General features: G+C 35.5%; 1 protein-coding gene across 5 annotated transcripts in view; it reads right to left on the bottom strand.

Moving 5' to 3' along the window:
* Positions 1–250: 250 nt before the first annotated feature.
* Positions 251–16637, bottom strand: part of AGL (amylo-alpha-1,6-glucosidase and 4-alpha-glucanotransferase) — a 105685-nt gene continuing 89298 nt past the window's right edge. For all 5 annotated transcript variants that reach the window (XM_055401346.2, XM_055401347.2, XM_055401348.2 and 2 more), the window contains 5 exons: positions 15611–15822; positions 13407–13504; positions 11295–11382; positions 11062–11195; positions 251–3278 (listed from right to left, as the gene is read on the bottom strand). In XM_055401346.2, coding sequence (XP_055257321.2) covers positions 3161–3278; positions 11062–11195; positions 11295–11382; positions 13407–13504; positions 15611–15822 — 650 coding nt within the window. In that variant the 3' untranslated portion in view covers positions 251–3160. The remainder of the gene's footprint in view (positions 3279–11061; positions 11196–11294; positions 11383–13406; positions 13505–15610; positions 15823–16637) is intronic.

The raw sequence follows: 16637 nt of genomic DNA, 5'->3' as shown, positions 1-16637 counted from the left end.
AGGTCACCAGCTATAGCAGCATGGGGTTCAATCTCAGTAGAGGCAGATGGCAAATGCCTTGTCATTGGCAATGCTCTTCGTAAATGCCAATTTGTACCTGACAAACCCAATACCAGATATGCTAAGAAATACATATTTGGAAAAAACTGCCCAAATGACAAAGTATCCATATTATTTAATAGTACAAGTCTTATACAAATGGAAAAACAACCCCTGAAGTGAGCAACTTAAACATGAGTTTATTATTTTGGTGCATTGACAATTTCTATAAATAAGATTGGCAAGTTTGACCAATTCACTTATACTCATTAAAGGTAGAAAATTCACAGTAGTGCAAAAGATTCCAGGAAATACCTGGAGTATGTATAGCTGCTAACATACTCAACATAGGTCAATTTATACATTAAGAGTTAACTTTGCTCCTAATTTCAACATGGCTAATTAAGTAAATTACCAAACAGCCTAAAATTCTTCCTCCTGTCTTTGTTTCCATACATACTGCAAAAAGATAAAGCACCCAAAATAATCAAGTCCTGAATAAATGGTAGTAGTAAGCATCAACATGAGTTTGAGTGAAGTCCGGGAGTTGGTGATGGATAGGGAGGCCTGGCGTGCTGTGATTCATGGGGTCGCAAAGAGTCGGACACGACTGAGTGACTGAACTGAACTGCACTGAACTGAAGCATCAACAAATTAGTTAACTGCTAAATAATGGAATAAATGCAAAATACAGTCATTTAGAAAAGATTTTTATTTTCTTGGCACAGACATAAAAGTGACATTTGCCTACTAGACAGAGCAGGTGAAGACATATCAGAAATGCATTACATAACGTTCATAGACAGGATGACAGGTCTCATGTTTCCTCAGTTATCTGTGAAACATATTAAATTATTACAGCATACTGGTTAAACTGGCAAACTTCTCAAGAGTAAGACTGATCTGAATTAATTAAGAATCAGGGCACAGAACCATTCTCAATATGTGATATAATGGTACCTCATTCAACACCACACAGGAATGAAGTAGTCTATTTAAATGTTTTTCAGTCAAACAATATTTATCCCTCTAAAGTCTAAAGCTATTAATATTATTTTAACAATCTTTTATAAAATAATGTGTAACATGCTTCTTAAGCTTTAAAATAGGCCATGCAGATTATAATAATGTTTTCATTAATATTCCTAATAAAACCATGAATTGTTTAATTTTCTCGTGTAATATGATATCCTAAAAATGTACTGGTGAGGTGGATATATGCCCTACCATAGATCACCCAATCGGAGAAGGCAATGGCAACCCACTCCAGTACTCTTGCCTGGAAAATCCCATGGGTGGAGGAGCCTGGTAGGCTGCAGTCCATGGGGTCGCAGAGAGTCGGACACGACTGAAGCGACTTAGCAGCAGCAGCAGCAGCAGCAGATAACCCAATATGGCTATGTTTTTAAAATTGTCAGCTTGCTATTATTTATGATTATTAATTTACTCATTTACTTATTTATTTATCCCATTTAACCATCAGCCAGCCATTGCTTCTTGCTTTTTTAAAAAACAGATTTAATGTTGGTCTTCAGTTACTTTTCTTACCACTTTTAATATAGAAGTTTAATTACAACAGAACTATGTGAATCTTTGATAACTAATGGTTCTCCCTCTCAAGGAAGGTCATTTTTCTAACTGCACAGGTTAGAGAAGGTCAGACATTAAACAATGAAGAAGGAAGGAAAACTTGGAAATCAATGCATCATTATGTAGAAGTCAATCTGCTTTAGGTTGGGAAACCAGAAAACCAAGCTAGTTAACACTAAAGTAGGGTTGAGCATGGGTATTTGGCATCTGAAACATTTTGATATTTTTACTACCTAGAAGTTTTAGCTTACTTGTTTTTCCCTATTTTCACTCCTCCTTCATAGTTAAGAGAGTTGGGCATATGACTTCTAGGTGAGAAGAGTGTTATTGTACCACTATTTTAACTATAAATGTTACAACTGAATAATGAAATGGATTTTTGCAACTATTTTCTTTCAGCTGAAAGTATAATGATCTAATTGTGCCTTCTTGAGACAAAAAGAGATAGTTTAAAAATAAATCATCTAGAAAATAAGTACTATTAAAAATTTCAAATCATACAAATGTTAAAAGTCTTTTTTCCTTTTATGACTTTTCCAGATTTAAGCTATCTTAAAATAACATGAAAAAATATTCAAGTGACTTTACTGGATTCAAGATAACTGCTGAATTCATATTTCTATTTTAAGCTTGTTCTCCATGCTAAACTTGTCAACAGTTTTTAGCTAACAGGAAGCCAATATAATACACTTTTATACACAAACTAAAAATAGTTATTTTTAGAAAATTAATATAGTACCTTTTTCTTTAAAATTCTCATAAATATGTCTGAAGGTTTGCATTACGAAAATGTAAACCATCTCAAAGTAGGAAAGTGGAACTCAAGACTAATTTTATAAAATTTTTCTTAGAAAATAAATTTATAACACTTTGTGATTTTTCATATAGCCTATGCATCATTAACACAATTAAATATATGTTAAATATACTGTTGAAATTCATTGTATTAAAAACATATCACACTATCCGTGAAAAAAATAAAAGCACATTATAAACATCTGTGCTTCACTTACAAACATATATTGTAGATGGACATTTCCATGATTCCATATTCATTTAGTATCTTCTGAATGCAATTTGGAAGGTGCTAGAAATACTATTAGTAAAAGGTTGAGAAGGCTAATTAACCACAGCTTATTCAGTATATACTGTTACTGAAGAAAATATATACCACCATTTAAAGATACTTTTCTTTCATTATTACATTCTCATATTTCATTTCACTTATGTACACAAAGAATATTACATGATTTTTCTTTTTCAAACTCTGGCTTTCAAATAGACATTTGAAGAATACTTCTTGAATTCAAAAGATAAACATTCCATTGGTAGTGATAATTTCTTTTCTTATTCAAATCAAAAACTAATTAGCAAAACCAATGCTTTATAGTCTTACCTATTAGGGCATCAATATTATATGAATGAGATTTAAAAAATGACTTTAGCATGTGTGTATAAAGCATTTACATTACATTATGACTGCATTCAACAATACAACTGATTGCATACTTAAGAAATATGCATGAGTCAACTATAAGTCATAGAGTGTTTCAAGAACAGCAGCAATTGACCAGGCTTGTGTTTCACAGCTGAAAGGACAGTATTGGCCATTCTCGTTGGTCAGCTCTGGAAGTCCTTTCCAAGGGGATCTTAAAGAAAGAAGAGCCATTTTATGAGATTATAATCAAACATATATCTTGTTGGATTAATAAAATAGGCAATACAGCTGGTGATTTTGCCTTTTCTTTTAGAAAACAATCATATGTACCCATTTACTACAAAATAAAACAGGCTATACTAAAGATTATGTATAAAGAATTTAGACTGAAATTATTCTTTGACATTCAATCTTTAGGATTTAAGACTTTTAATTACAAAGGAGTCCCTTTAAGTACTGAAAACAGGAAACTACCAGTACAAGTAATGTAAGTACAGAGATAAACATCCTCTCAGGCCTAATTTCATTTCTTTTAGAGTAAGTTTATGAGACTCAAATTGTAATTATATGAATGTATTATGTTTGATCTTGACAAAATTGTAAAACGAACATGAAATGATGGAGGAAAAAACAATGATTAGGAAAAAAATGCCAATTAAAAACAATCCAAATTTCGATACAAATTTCTCATTTTCCTGAATAATAGTACAGTTGATATTTATTGTACATTTGCTGCTAAGTCGCTTCAGTTGTGTCCGACTCTGTGCAACTGCATAGACGGCAGCCCACCAGGCTCCTCCGCCCATGGGATTTTCCAGGCAAGGGTACTCGAGTGGGGTGCCATTGCCTTCTCTGTACTGTACATTTACTATGTTCTAATACTAGTGCTTTATGTACATAATCTCAGTTAATACTCACAGCAACCCTATGAGGGAGGTATCATAACCATTCTTCTAGAATAGAAACACATAGAACTTCAAGGAGAAATAGGCAAATCCATAATTGTAAAGTAAATATTACCTTTCTAGGTAACTCACAGAATAAGTAGACAGAAAATCTGTAAGTATTTTGTACAACCCTAGCCTGCAATTCAGGCTCGATCGTTGGGTCAGGAAGATCCCCTGGAAAAGGAAATGGCAACCCACTCCAGTATTCCTGCCTGGGAAAATTCCATGGACAGAGCGCCCCGAAGACTATAGTCCATGGGATCACAGAGTCAGACACAGCTGAGTGACTAATGCTCATCAACCTAGTTGACATTTTAAGAACACCCCATCCAATGTCGTGACTTCCCTTGTAGCTCAGTTGGTAAAGACTGCCTGCAACACAGAAGACCCAGGTTCGATCCGTGGGTTTGGAAGATCCCCTGGAGAAGGAAATGGCAATCCACTCCAGTATTCTCGCCTGGAGAATCCCATGGACAGAGGAGCCTGGAGGGGCTACAGTCCATGGGGTTGCAAGAGTCGGACATGACTTAGCGACTAAACCACACCACCATCCAATGATAACAGAAGGCACACTTTTTTACTTGCAGTTTAGTGACGTAGTTAGAACATATTTTGAGTTATAAAATAAGTATCAATAAGTTTAGACAGATTAGTCATATAAAATACACTTTTTGACCACAACAGAATTAACTTTGAAATCAGTTATAGAAACATCTCTGGAAAATTCCTAAATATTTGAAAACTAAATAACACCTTTATAAATAACCTATGAGTCAAAGAAGAAGCTAAAGGGAAAAACAGAAAGAATTTCAACTGAATTAAAAAAACATAACACATCAGAATTTTGGGGTATTGTTAATTTAGTTGTAAATAAATAGAAGGAATAGAAGGAAATTTAGCACCAAGTACCTATACTAGAAGAGAAGCCTTTAAATCAATGACCTCAACTTACACCTTGAAAAAAACAGAAAAAGACAAATAAACCTAAAGTAAGTAGAAGAGAATAATAAAAATTAGCACAGAAATCAATGATAAAAACTGAATAATATGAAAAAAAAATTGATGAACTCAAAAGCTGGTTCTTTAAGAAGACCAATAAAATTGATAAGCTTCTAGTCAGGCAGATCAGGAAAAAAAGGAAAATACAACTTATCAACATCAAGAATGAGAATACTGACATTATTACAGATTCTATAGAAAATTTTAAAATTAATAATGTACTTTAGGTGAAACCATTTATTGATTTGTGACAAATATTTTTGATCTATCTTTTCATTTAATCTTGACAACAAGTAATGAGATATTATTATTCCTATTTTATAGATAAAGAAATTTATTTCAGAGACGTTAAGTAGCTTGCTGAAAGTCACACATGAAAATTAGCAGCAAGGACAGAATTTGAATCCAAAGCTCATAGTTAAAGACAATGGTAATAAAGGTAGCTATAGGAAACAGTAAGAAACAAAAATGGAAAGGTAGTTGGAGAAAAAATTGCGGAAACTAAGGAATTTGGATTTCATTCTGTAATCAGTGGGAGACTGCTAAAGATTTTTAAACATAAGATTAGTATTGTGAGAATTACTTGTCAACAAGATTGAGCTTGTTTGGGGTGATATGACAAAATGGAGAGAGAAGAGTGGAAGTATGGAGGCTAATTGCCTAGTCCAGAGAAAAGATTATGAGTTACAGACTGCTGCTAAGTCACTTCAGTCGTGTCCGACTCTGTTGACCCCATAGACGGCAGCCCACCAGGCTCCCCCGTCCCTGGGATTCTACAGGCAAGAACACTGGAGTGGGTTGCCATTTCCTTCTCCAGAGTTACAGACTAGGCACTGGCAAAAGAAAGGAAGATGGTGGATTATTAAAAGGAAGAGAGCTAGAATCAAGTCTTGACAGCTATCTGGATGTTCTGGAGAGGTAATGAAGTAAAGTTAAAAAGTCCCTGGGGTGTCTGAGCTTGCAGACCATGAGTAATGGTAATAGTGTAACAAAGATGGGAAGCATAGGGGAAAAAAAAAACTGAGAGAGAAAATGAGTGATGGCAGAAGGACATCCAAGGTAAGTTTATTAAGTAGTTGAAAAGTAGAAGAGGAGTTTATGAAAGTTCAAAATTACTTCAAGAGTGAAGATGTGAGACTTCTTCTATCTTGAAGACAAGGTAGACAGAAAAAAAAAGAAGATCAAGGATAGATTTTTTTTTGGAGAATGAATGTGTTTTTAGGTTCCAGAAAGCAAAGCCAGAAAAACAGCAAATAGAGCCAATCATGCAGTGGTTAAGGGCACAATCCGTGAAACCACATTGCCTGGAGTTTAGTAAGAGCTCTACCAAATTACTTGCCATTTGACTGTGTATAAATTACTTATTTTTCTAAGCTTATATTATAAAATGGAGATAGTAGCTCATATCTGAGTTAGTATCTTGTCCATGTTACACGTACTAATAAATTAATCCTCAAAACAACACCAGCACATACCTTAAACAGATGAGGAAACAGAGGCTTAGAGAAGTTAAATAACTTGCCCACAGCCATGCAGCTAATAAGGGGAGATGTGATGCTTGGAAAACGATACTAGTAGCTATCTTACATAGTTTTTTGGATGAAATGAGTAATGTTATATGAATGCATTTAGAACAATGTCTGAAGATACTAAGTACTCAATAAACATTACTTGCTATTATTATAATTGTTACTGTTACTAGGTTAACAAGGGAAATTTAATGCTATGACTAGCATGGGTTTTTCATGAAAAGAGAAAAGCAACGATACAGCCAGTCAAAGAAGAGAACTGAGAGGAAGTCATAGGATCTGGGAACCAGAAAGGATCTTAAGTGGCTTCACCACAGTGGTGAGAGCAAAACAAAAGCCAGCTTGCATGTGGTGTCGACTGAGTCGGTGTCAGAAAGCAAACAAACAAAAAAACTAATTGTATAGAAAATGTGGATCCTGAAAAGAAAACAGAATGATAAAACAAAGCTTGAGGTAGGAACAGTATGAAGGGACTTTGTTTTAGGGTAGGCTGACAGGTATCTTCATAGCTTAGGAAGGAAGGATCAAGTGGAATACCAAGTAAGGATAATCATTTGACAAGGATGTGGAACAGGTAGGAGGGATGGGATTATAGGCAAAAGCAGAAAAATCATCTCTTCTGTACCACATATTCTTACTCCTTATGGAAAAAAGGGAAGAAAGAAAAGTAATGCAAACATTGGGAAATACTGTGGTGTAATAAAGGTCAGAACGTAAGAATGTTTACATTACAAAGACTTCAGACTTAATCTCTAGATGAGGTAAAGCATGACAGGACTAAGGTTTCTGTGACTGCTGCTGCTGCTAAGTCGCTTCAGTCGTGTCCAACTCTGTGCGACCCCGTAGACGGCAGCCCACCAGGCCCCTCTGTCCCCGGGATTCTCCAGGCAAGAACACTGGAGTGGGTTGCCATTTCCTTCTCCAATGCATGAAAGTGAAAAGTGAAAGTGAAGCCGCTCAGTCGTGTCTGACTCTTCGCGACCCCACGGACTGTAGTCTACCAGGCTCCTCGGTCCATGGGATTTTTCAGGCAAGAGTACTGGAGTGGGTTGACATTGCCTTCTCTGTTTCCGTTGACTGTATTTAAGCTATTGAAAATAACTTTGAAAAAAAAATTGACAACATTCATGGGGATAGATGGAAGCCCCATGTGCTCCTGTAGTAGAGGAGATAAAATCTATGTTGCTCATGCATATTATAAATATGATATATGTACATCATATAAGATGTACATATATCTAGGTTTAATCTAGAATTGGTAAAATTAAGATAGTTTTTGACCAAGTTATGTCATCTTAAAAAGGCACATAACTCCAATTCTATTTATCTGCTAATAGTTCAGACAAAAGACATGACAAATGGGTTTGAAACACTCAAAACACCAACACTGATATTTTAATTATAATATTATAAAACCATTTATGAAAATATTTATCAATATATGTTTCAATAGGTGAGCTCAAAAGGCAAAGCCTGAGACCTTTAGTTTTTGTATATATCCTGTGCTAACCATATAAAAAAAAATTAGATAAATTTTAAAAACCAAAGGCTTTTCCCCCTCATACAAATCATGCAATATCAAGTGTTTAAATAACAACTTAGAATAATTAAAATAACGTGAAAATTACATAGAAATGAGTTAAAGAGTAAAGCTTTCAAATTTCATTGTGATACATAGAACATACAGAAATGAATTCTATGGAAATGCCACTTACTTAATAGCTAATAAATTGACTAAACAGTTCAGTTCAGTCACTCAGTTGTGTCCGACTCTTTGCGACCCCATGGACTGCAGCTCGCCAGGCCTCCCTGTCCATTACCAACTCCTGGAGTTTACTCAAATGCATGTCCATTGAGTCAGTGATGCCATCCAACCATCTCATCTGTTGTCTCCTTCTCCTCCCACCTTCAATCTTTCCCAGCATCAGGGACTTTTTAAATGAGTCAGTTCTTCGCAGCAGGTGGCCAAAGTATTGGAGTTTCAGCTTCGGCATCAGTCCTTCCAATGAATATTCAAGACTGATTTCCTTTAGGATGGACTGGTAGGATCTCCTTGCAGTGCAAGGGACTCTCAGGTCTTCTCTAACACCACAGTTCAAAAGCATCAATTCTTCAGCGCTCAGCTTTCTTTATAGTCCAACTCTCACATCCATACATGACTACTGGAAAAACTGTAATTTTGACTAGACGGATCTTTGTTGGCAAAGTAATGTCTCTGCTTTTTAATATGCTATCTAGGTTGGTCAAAACTTTCCTTCCAAGGAACAAGCATCTTTTAATTTCATGGCTGCAATCAGCATCTGCAGTGATTTTGGAGCCCCCCAAAATAAAGTCTGTCACTGTTTCCACTGTTTCCCCATCTATTTATCAGGAAGTGATGGGACCAGATGCCATGATCTTACTTTTCTAAATATTGAGCTTTAAGCCAACTTTTTCACTCTCCTCTTTTACTTTCAACAAGAGGCTCTTTAAGTCTTCTTCACTTTCTGAGATAAGGGTGGTGTCATCTGCATATCTGAGGTTATTGATATTTCTCCCTGCAATCTTGATTTCAGCTTGTTTCCTCCAGCCCAGCATTTCTCATGATGTACTCTGCATATAAGTTAAATAAGCAGGGTGACTATATACAACCTTGATGGACTCCTTTCATGATTTGGAACCAGTCTGTTGTTCCATGTCCAGTTCTAACTGTTGCTTCTTGACATGCATACAGATTTCTCAGGAGGCAGGTCAGGTGGCCTGGTATTCCCATCTCTTTCAGAATTTTCCACAGTTTGTTGTGATCCACACAGTCAAAGGCTTTGGCACAGTCATTAAAGCAGAAGTAGATGTTTTTTGGAACTCTCTTGCTTTTTTATGATCCAATGGATGTTGGCAATTTGATCTCTGGTTCCTCTGCCTTTTCTAAATCCAGCTTGAACATCTGGAAGCTCATGGTTCACGTACTGTTGAAGCCTGTCTTGGAGAATTTTGAGCATTACTTTACCAGTGTGTGGGATGAGCGCAATTGTGTGGTAGTTTGAGAATTCTTTGGCATTGCCTTTCTTTGGGACTGGAATGAAAACTGACCTTTCCCAGTCCTGAGGCCACTGCTGAGTTTTCCAAATTTGCTGACATATTGAGTGCAGCACTTTCACAGCATCATCTTTTAGGATTTGAAAGAGCTCAACTGGAATTCCATCACCTCCAATAGCTTTGTTCTTAGTGATGCTTCTGAGAGAGTCAATTCCTAGGCAGATTGATAAGAAGTCCAAGGGTCCCCAAAGAGGAGGAAAGGACAAACTTTTTTGTCTCTCTACATTCCTTAGGATTATTTAACAATCATGTATCCTGCTTGAAGACGGAAAAAACCTTCTGGCTAATTCTGTTATCTTGAGTGAGTGAAGGCACTCAGTCGTGTCCAACTCTTTGTGACCCAGTGGACTGTAGCCTACCAGGCTCCTCCGTCCGTGGGATTCTCCAGGCAAGAGTACTGGAGTGGGCTGCCATTTCCTTCTCCAGGGATCTTCCCAACCCAGGGATTGAACCTGGGTCTCCCACATTGGAGGCAGACGCTTTAACCTAGGGTGTAAATTATGAGAGTAGTTCTAGTGAGGTCTTTACAACCTCCAGAGATTCTTTTGATTCACTGTAATAACTAATTAGAGGGTATATAACTCCATGGCTAACACTAGCAAGGGGGTACTCTTTCTGCCCCCTTCTACTGCCTATGTCAGGAGCTTTCTCTATCTCCTTTATACTTTAATAAAACTTTATTACACAAAAGCTCTGAGTGATCAAGCCTCATCTCTGGCCCGGACTGAATTCTTCTCCTCCAGTGGCTAAGAATCCTGGTGTCTTTGTGTCGTTCAGCAACAAACTTTCACTTCCTAAGGCCCACTTGACTTCGTATTCCAGGATGTCTGGCTCTAGGTAAGTGATCATACCATCGTGATTATCTGGGTTGTGAAGACCTTTTTTGTATAGTTCTTCTGTGTATTCTTGCCACCTCTTCTCAATATCTTCTGCTTCTGTTAGGTCCATACCATTTCTGTCCTTTATTGTGCCCATCTTTGCATGAAACGTTCCTTTGGTATCTCTGATTTTCTTGAAGAGATCTCCTCTATTTCTTTGTACTCATCACTGAGGAAGGCTTTCTTATCTCTCTTTGCTATTCTTTGGAACTTTGCATTCAAATGGGTATGTCTTTCCTTTTCTCCTTTGCGTTTCATTTCTCTTCTTTTCACAGCTATTGTAAGGCCTCCCTCCTCAAGCAGCCATTTTGCTTTTGCATTTCTTTTTCTTGGGGATGGTCTTGATCCCTGTCTCCTGTACAACATCATGAGCCTCTGTCCATAGTTCTTTAGGCACTCTGTCTATCAGAGCTAATCCCTTGAATCTATTTGTCACTTCCACTGTATAATCGTAAGGGATTTGACTTAGATCATACCTGAATGGTCTAGTGGTTTTCCTTACTTAATTCAATTTAAGTCTAAAAACTAAACACTTGTTTCAGAAATTACATGCTCTGATGACTTACCTCTCAAGATGAACATAATGTCGAGAAAGGACATTTTTAACTAAAAATACAGTTTTTGCAGTAGTCTCCGGACCCATCAATCTGGAAAAGTACAATTTTGCACGAAGAAAATACCCAACAGGCCACAGCCACTCCTGAAAAATTTAAAAGGGAAGAGAAAAGAGTTATGAATATCTAGAATTCTTTGAAAAATAACAAATTGAAAACTCAAAGAAATAAAAAGAAATTCTTACAGGTCCTTGGTGATAATTGAAACCTTTAGCAAGATTATAGTTGTCATTGTCTAAGGCATTGTCATAAGTTCCACAGTAAACCATATCACTGCAAAATGATTGAAATTTAGGTTAAAAAAAGATTAGACATTATATAAAAAGCATTAGAAAAATTTCCTAATGGATAAGGTAAGAGATAATAAAATTATTTTATCTTCCAATCTATAGACTAAAGCTCATCATCCACCTAACCCTAAATTAGTATATACTGAGTTCAGAATGTGTTAGGGGATGATTAACAAATGCTTAATACCTAATACAAAAAATATTAAATATTCAGATATCCTGCTTCCAAAGAGACACTAAATATTGGTTAAAGTTAATTATTTCACTTGTGCTTAGTCGCTTAGTTGTAGTCGACTCTTTGCGACTCCATGGATTGTAGCCCACCAGGCTCCTCTGTCTATGGAATTCTCCAGGCAAGAATACTGGAATGGGTAACCATTCCCTTCTTCAGCATTATCTTCTCGACCCAGGGATCAAACCTGGGTTTCCTGCATTGCAGGAGGATTCCTTACTGTCTGAGTCACAAGGGAAGCCCCTAATATACTTATAACAATTAAAATATATTATGTATAAAATATTATGTATATAATATAATACACATAATAATTTGAATTAGTAAACATTAATGATAAAGTTTTACTAATTATTATATATTGGAAAGGCTGTTTTTTAAACTTTTCCGTTATTTTAAAATTAAGTAAAATTGGTAGATTACCAGATTATAAATAGCAACTGAATACAATTTACACATATTTACAAACTAAACAAAGTTACAAACACTGCAATATTTAATACAAGATAGTTATCTATACTCTCTTTAATTAAATTATTTTTTTTTCTTTTAGTGAGATAGATAGACCTTATCACATAAGTATGTTTTTTCTGTGGGTTTTAGTTCTGACCAGTGGTTCTTACCACCTCTGAAAACATTGAGAATACTTTAGAATGCAGATAAGTTCACAATATAAAATTTTGCATCTCTAGAGTGAAATGAGTAAACAATATGTTAGGAAAAATCTCCAAAGTAAGGCTACAACAAAATGGGGATCTCTCACATATGAAACAGAAAGCAAATGATGATAGGCATCAAATTTTAAAGCAAAACAGAAGAAAAATAAAAACATCATTATAAACTCAAGAAAAAATAAAAATTGGAAAAGAAAAGAAATGCAAAATGAGATAAACATTTAATCATAAAAACAAAATTATTTATTGGCTTAAATAAAAACTGATGTAATTATTTAGATAAAATGGAAAGGGTTCAGGGTGAGGTAACAACACAGTTAAATCTGTCATCAAAAGATGTGATGTGATCTGTCATCACAAGAAGTAAGCAAATAACATCTAATATTTAAAGGAATCAAGAAATAGCTAAAAAAAAAAAGAAACAGCTACAAACACATACAATTTAGAATTACAGGAGGAACTACTAGGAGTAACAACTTCTAAAATAAATATTATCTCGGAGGAAACAATACATCTATGCTTCCAATGTTCATAATAATCATATATGACTTTTATGATCAGAAAAAATAGGCATTAGAAAATATTCATATGACATCTTAGTTTTATAAAGTTAAAATTCTTTTATTGATTATTGAATTTAGGACAAACCCATTTTGAACACTGACAATTATTGAAGATGTTGTTGCTGTTTAGTTGCTAAGTCGTGTCTTTGTGACCCCATGGACTGTAGCCCTCTAGGCTCCTCTGTCTATGGGATTCTCCAGCCAAGAATACTGGGTTGGTGTCCTTCTCCAGGGGATCTTCCTAACCCAGGGACTGGGGCTCACATCTCCTGTACTGGCAGGTGGGTTGTTTACCACTGAGCCAGTAGGGGAGCCCCTTAATGAAGATATAGAAGGTATTTTTAAAAATTCAGTTTGAATGCAACTTTAGAGATTTAATTGATAAAAAAATTATGACTTGATGAAATATCAACACCATTCTTAATACCCATATTTCGACTTACTCTGAATTCACAGTTTTCATGCCCATATTAATGTAATTAAATATAATTATATATTAAATATAATATGAACTACATTCTTAATACTTATAACTTACTCTGGATCCAAAGTTTTCATGCCAAGAGGACCAAGCAATTTTTTTTCTGCAATCTCCAAAGCCTTCCACGCTTTTTGGGTAGTAAAGAGCTCAGGGGCCTAATGAGTATAAAAACAAATATACAAACTTTTTGAGATCACAGAAGAATTAGTGTTTACCCACATTAGAAAAAAAAAAACTATAAAGTTGGAAAATAATGAAAACTTTAAAAATACAGTGCAGGTCCAGAAGATCAAGCGTAGATGTCTAATCAGACCTAACTCTATCAGGCTGACTTGGAAGCACTGACCTTGGCTTTAGAGGTTAGGAAAGCTGTTTGGGGTGATTGTTTCCTTGTGTCATTTTAAGAAAGTTTACTAGTTCCAAAAGGAAGTTGCCATAGCGCCAATGAAGGCAGAACATAAGATTTACATTATCTTCCTTTAAGTTCACCTGGAACTCATTTTTTGCTTTTAGAATCATAATGAAACACAGAAGGGTATGCATTGGAATAGCATGAGTACATTTATTTGTGATATAGAGAAGGAGAGAAAGATGACTAAGTGACTAAAAACCCACATTGAATTTAAATGTTAAATAAAATCAATGCACACTGAACCAAAGCTACCTTTATGTACTTTTGTATTTTTTATTCTACTATAATTAATAATACAATATTTAATATTCTCTTTGACAAGGGGGTTTTCCTTGTGGCTCAGCTGGTAAAGAATCTGCCTGCAATGCGGGAGACCTGGGTTCGATCCCTGGATTGGGAAGATCCCCTGGAGAAGGGAAAGGCTACCCACTCCAGTATTCTGGCCTAGAGAATTCCATGAACTGTATAGTCTATGGGGTCGCAAAGAGTCAGACACGACTGAGCGACTTTCACCTTCACTTGACAAGGTGGCAACACCTGGACACAGATGTTGAACACATAACTTCCCTGTTTTACTGTACTTTATTTTTAGACTAAAGTATAGATAAAAAAGGATAGTCAAGCATTCTTTTTTTTTTTTTTGAATAACAACAACAATGGCTTTTTAATGAAGATTTGGTTTTTAAATTCCCTAAAAACTGGTCCATTTTACAGATACATGTTTACCACTTTAAAACTTTTATCCATTGGTTTTCTATTGTCTCTAAATTCAGCTGTGGACACTACATGCTCTTTGTAAATCATTTATTTTCTCTATATTTAAAGTGTACAATATGAAGATTTGATATACATGCTGCTGCTGCTGCTAAGTCACTTCAGTCATGTCCGACTCTGTGTGACCCCATAGACGGCAGCCGACCAGGCTCCGCCGTCCCTGGGATTCTCCAGCAAGAACACTGGAGCAGGTTGCCATTTCCTTCTCCAATGTGTGAAAGTTAAAAGTGAAAGTGAAGTTGCTCAGTTGTGTCCGACTAGTAGCGACCCCATGGACTGCAGCCCACCAGGCTCCTCTGTCCATGCGATTTTCTAGGCAAGAGTACTGGAGTGGCTTGCTATTGCCTTCTCCGGATAGTCAAGCATTCTTGAATAGACAGAACTAATTAGAGCAATACAACAATAGCAAAAAGCAGAATGTGAATTGAAGCTACTCATATTAGTCCATTAGTCCAGATGTTTCTAACTAGTGAGCTGAGGCATGGCACGGGTGTGCTGAGAAACAGACGCCCTCAGCTTTCCCCACAGCTGGGTGGGGCCTGGGGCTCAATGAGGCAGGTGGATCTGGCAGCAACCTTATCCATTTCACCCGGTGTGCTGTATAAATATCATCATTTTCCTTTTTTAAAATCATCATTTTCTATGTGCTATGACATAAAAACATTGAGAAGAACTTCATTAGTCATCACCCATTATTTTCTAATTTTTTTAAATGATAATATAATGTTTTTTTTAATGTCTTTTTAAAAAAATTTTTATTTAATAAGTGGTACAATGATGTCTATTTTTTGACATCAGATGTTATAGTTAAGGGTGTACTGCTTTATTCATTAGAAAAGACCATATGGTCTATTACCATACCACTCTGAATGCGCCCGATCTCCTCTGATCTCGGAAGCTAAGTAGGGTTGGGCCTGGTTAGTACTTGGATGTGAGAAAAGACCATATACAACTAGCTAGTAAATAACTCACTTTTTAACAAGTCAATGAATTTGAGAACAAATGAGAATAAAGAACTAAATAAACCCTATCATAACATTTTTGAAATTTGAAAAGAACAAAGCAAATCACTCACCACAACCATTGCTATGGTAAAATTAGGCCTGAGCTGGTAGTCACACCAAGGGCTTGATGCTCCATAACTATCTTTGTATATGCCCCGCTTGTGCACCAGATTAGGATGCTTTTCATTGACATCTGAAGGGTCTTCTGACACATAAAATAACTTTTCAAAGTTCTCTTGTATTTTTCTGTTCCATTCATCATATGAGACTCTTACAAACTTTCCTGAAACATTATAAAAGACCTGGTAGTTTTAAGCATTCAGAGAAACTCATACATTTAGTTAAAGCTGAAGAGTAATATTTAGTCAATAAATTATACACTTTTTTGGAAAGTGTCAGGGTCTTTTGAAGGACACTAGCCAGAAATTAAAAATTATCTTTCACTGTATTACTGAAAAAGGATTAGACTCCAACAAATGATCCCAGATCATTTGTCTTTGGGTCACTCAATTGATAAAATTATCTTTATTGAGCACTTGAAAGGCGGCTAGTCTGAATTGAGAGGTGCTAGAAGTATAAAATATAAACTGTGTTTCTAAGACACAGTACCCCTCAAAAGAATGTAAAACAGTCATGAATAATTTCATAGTGATTACATGTTGAAATAATATTTGGTATATACTGAGTTAATGAAAATATAATCATTAATTAATTTCACCTGTTTCTTTTAACTTTTGAAACTTAGGTACTAGAAAATTTTAAATTATGTATGTGGCTTAAATTATATTTCTATTGGACAGCACTGTTTCAGAAAAAAAGAGATGTAAAGATTTCATAGTTGTTCACCGAAACTTGACCTGATCATAGTCCTATCAAGGAAAAAAAATAAGTAAGACGCTATTCATATGTCACTTCAAAGTTGCTATAAAAATATAGTTAGTAATCAGGTTTGTTACAGTTTTCATACTAGTAAATTAATGGTTTGTCTTTCCTTTTAATCTTAAGGGTATTCTAATACTAGTTCATTGAGTCACATGATGATTATGTAGATTAAGCATATAGACAGTCATTGGACTTTCTTTGCAAACAACAGAAATA

Source organism: Moschus berezovskii, chromosome 4 (assembly GCF_049115385.1).
Source record: "Moschus berezovskii isolate FMDL1 chromosome 4, NW_MosBer_1.0, whole genome shotgun sequence".
In the NCBI taxonomy this organism is placed as follows: Eukaryota; Metazoa; Chordata; class Mammalia; order Artiodactyla; family Moschidae; genus Moschus; species Moschus berezovskii.
This window is presented reverse-complemented; position numbering and strand designations above follow the sequence as displayed.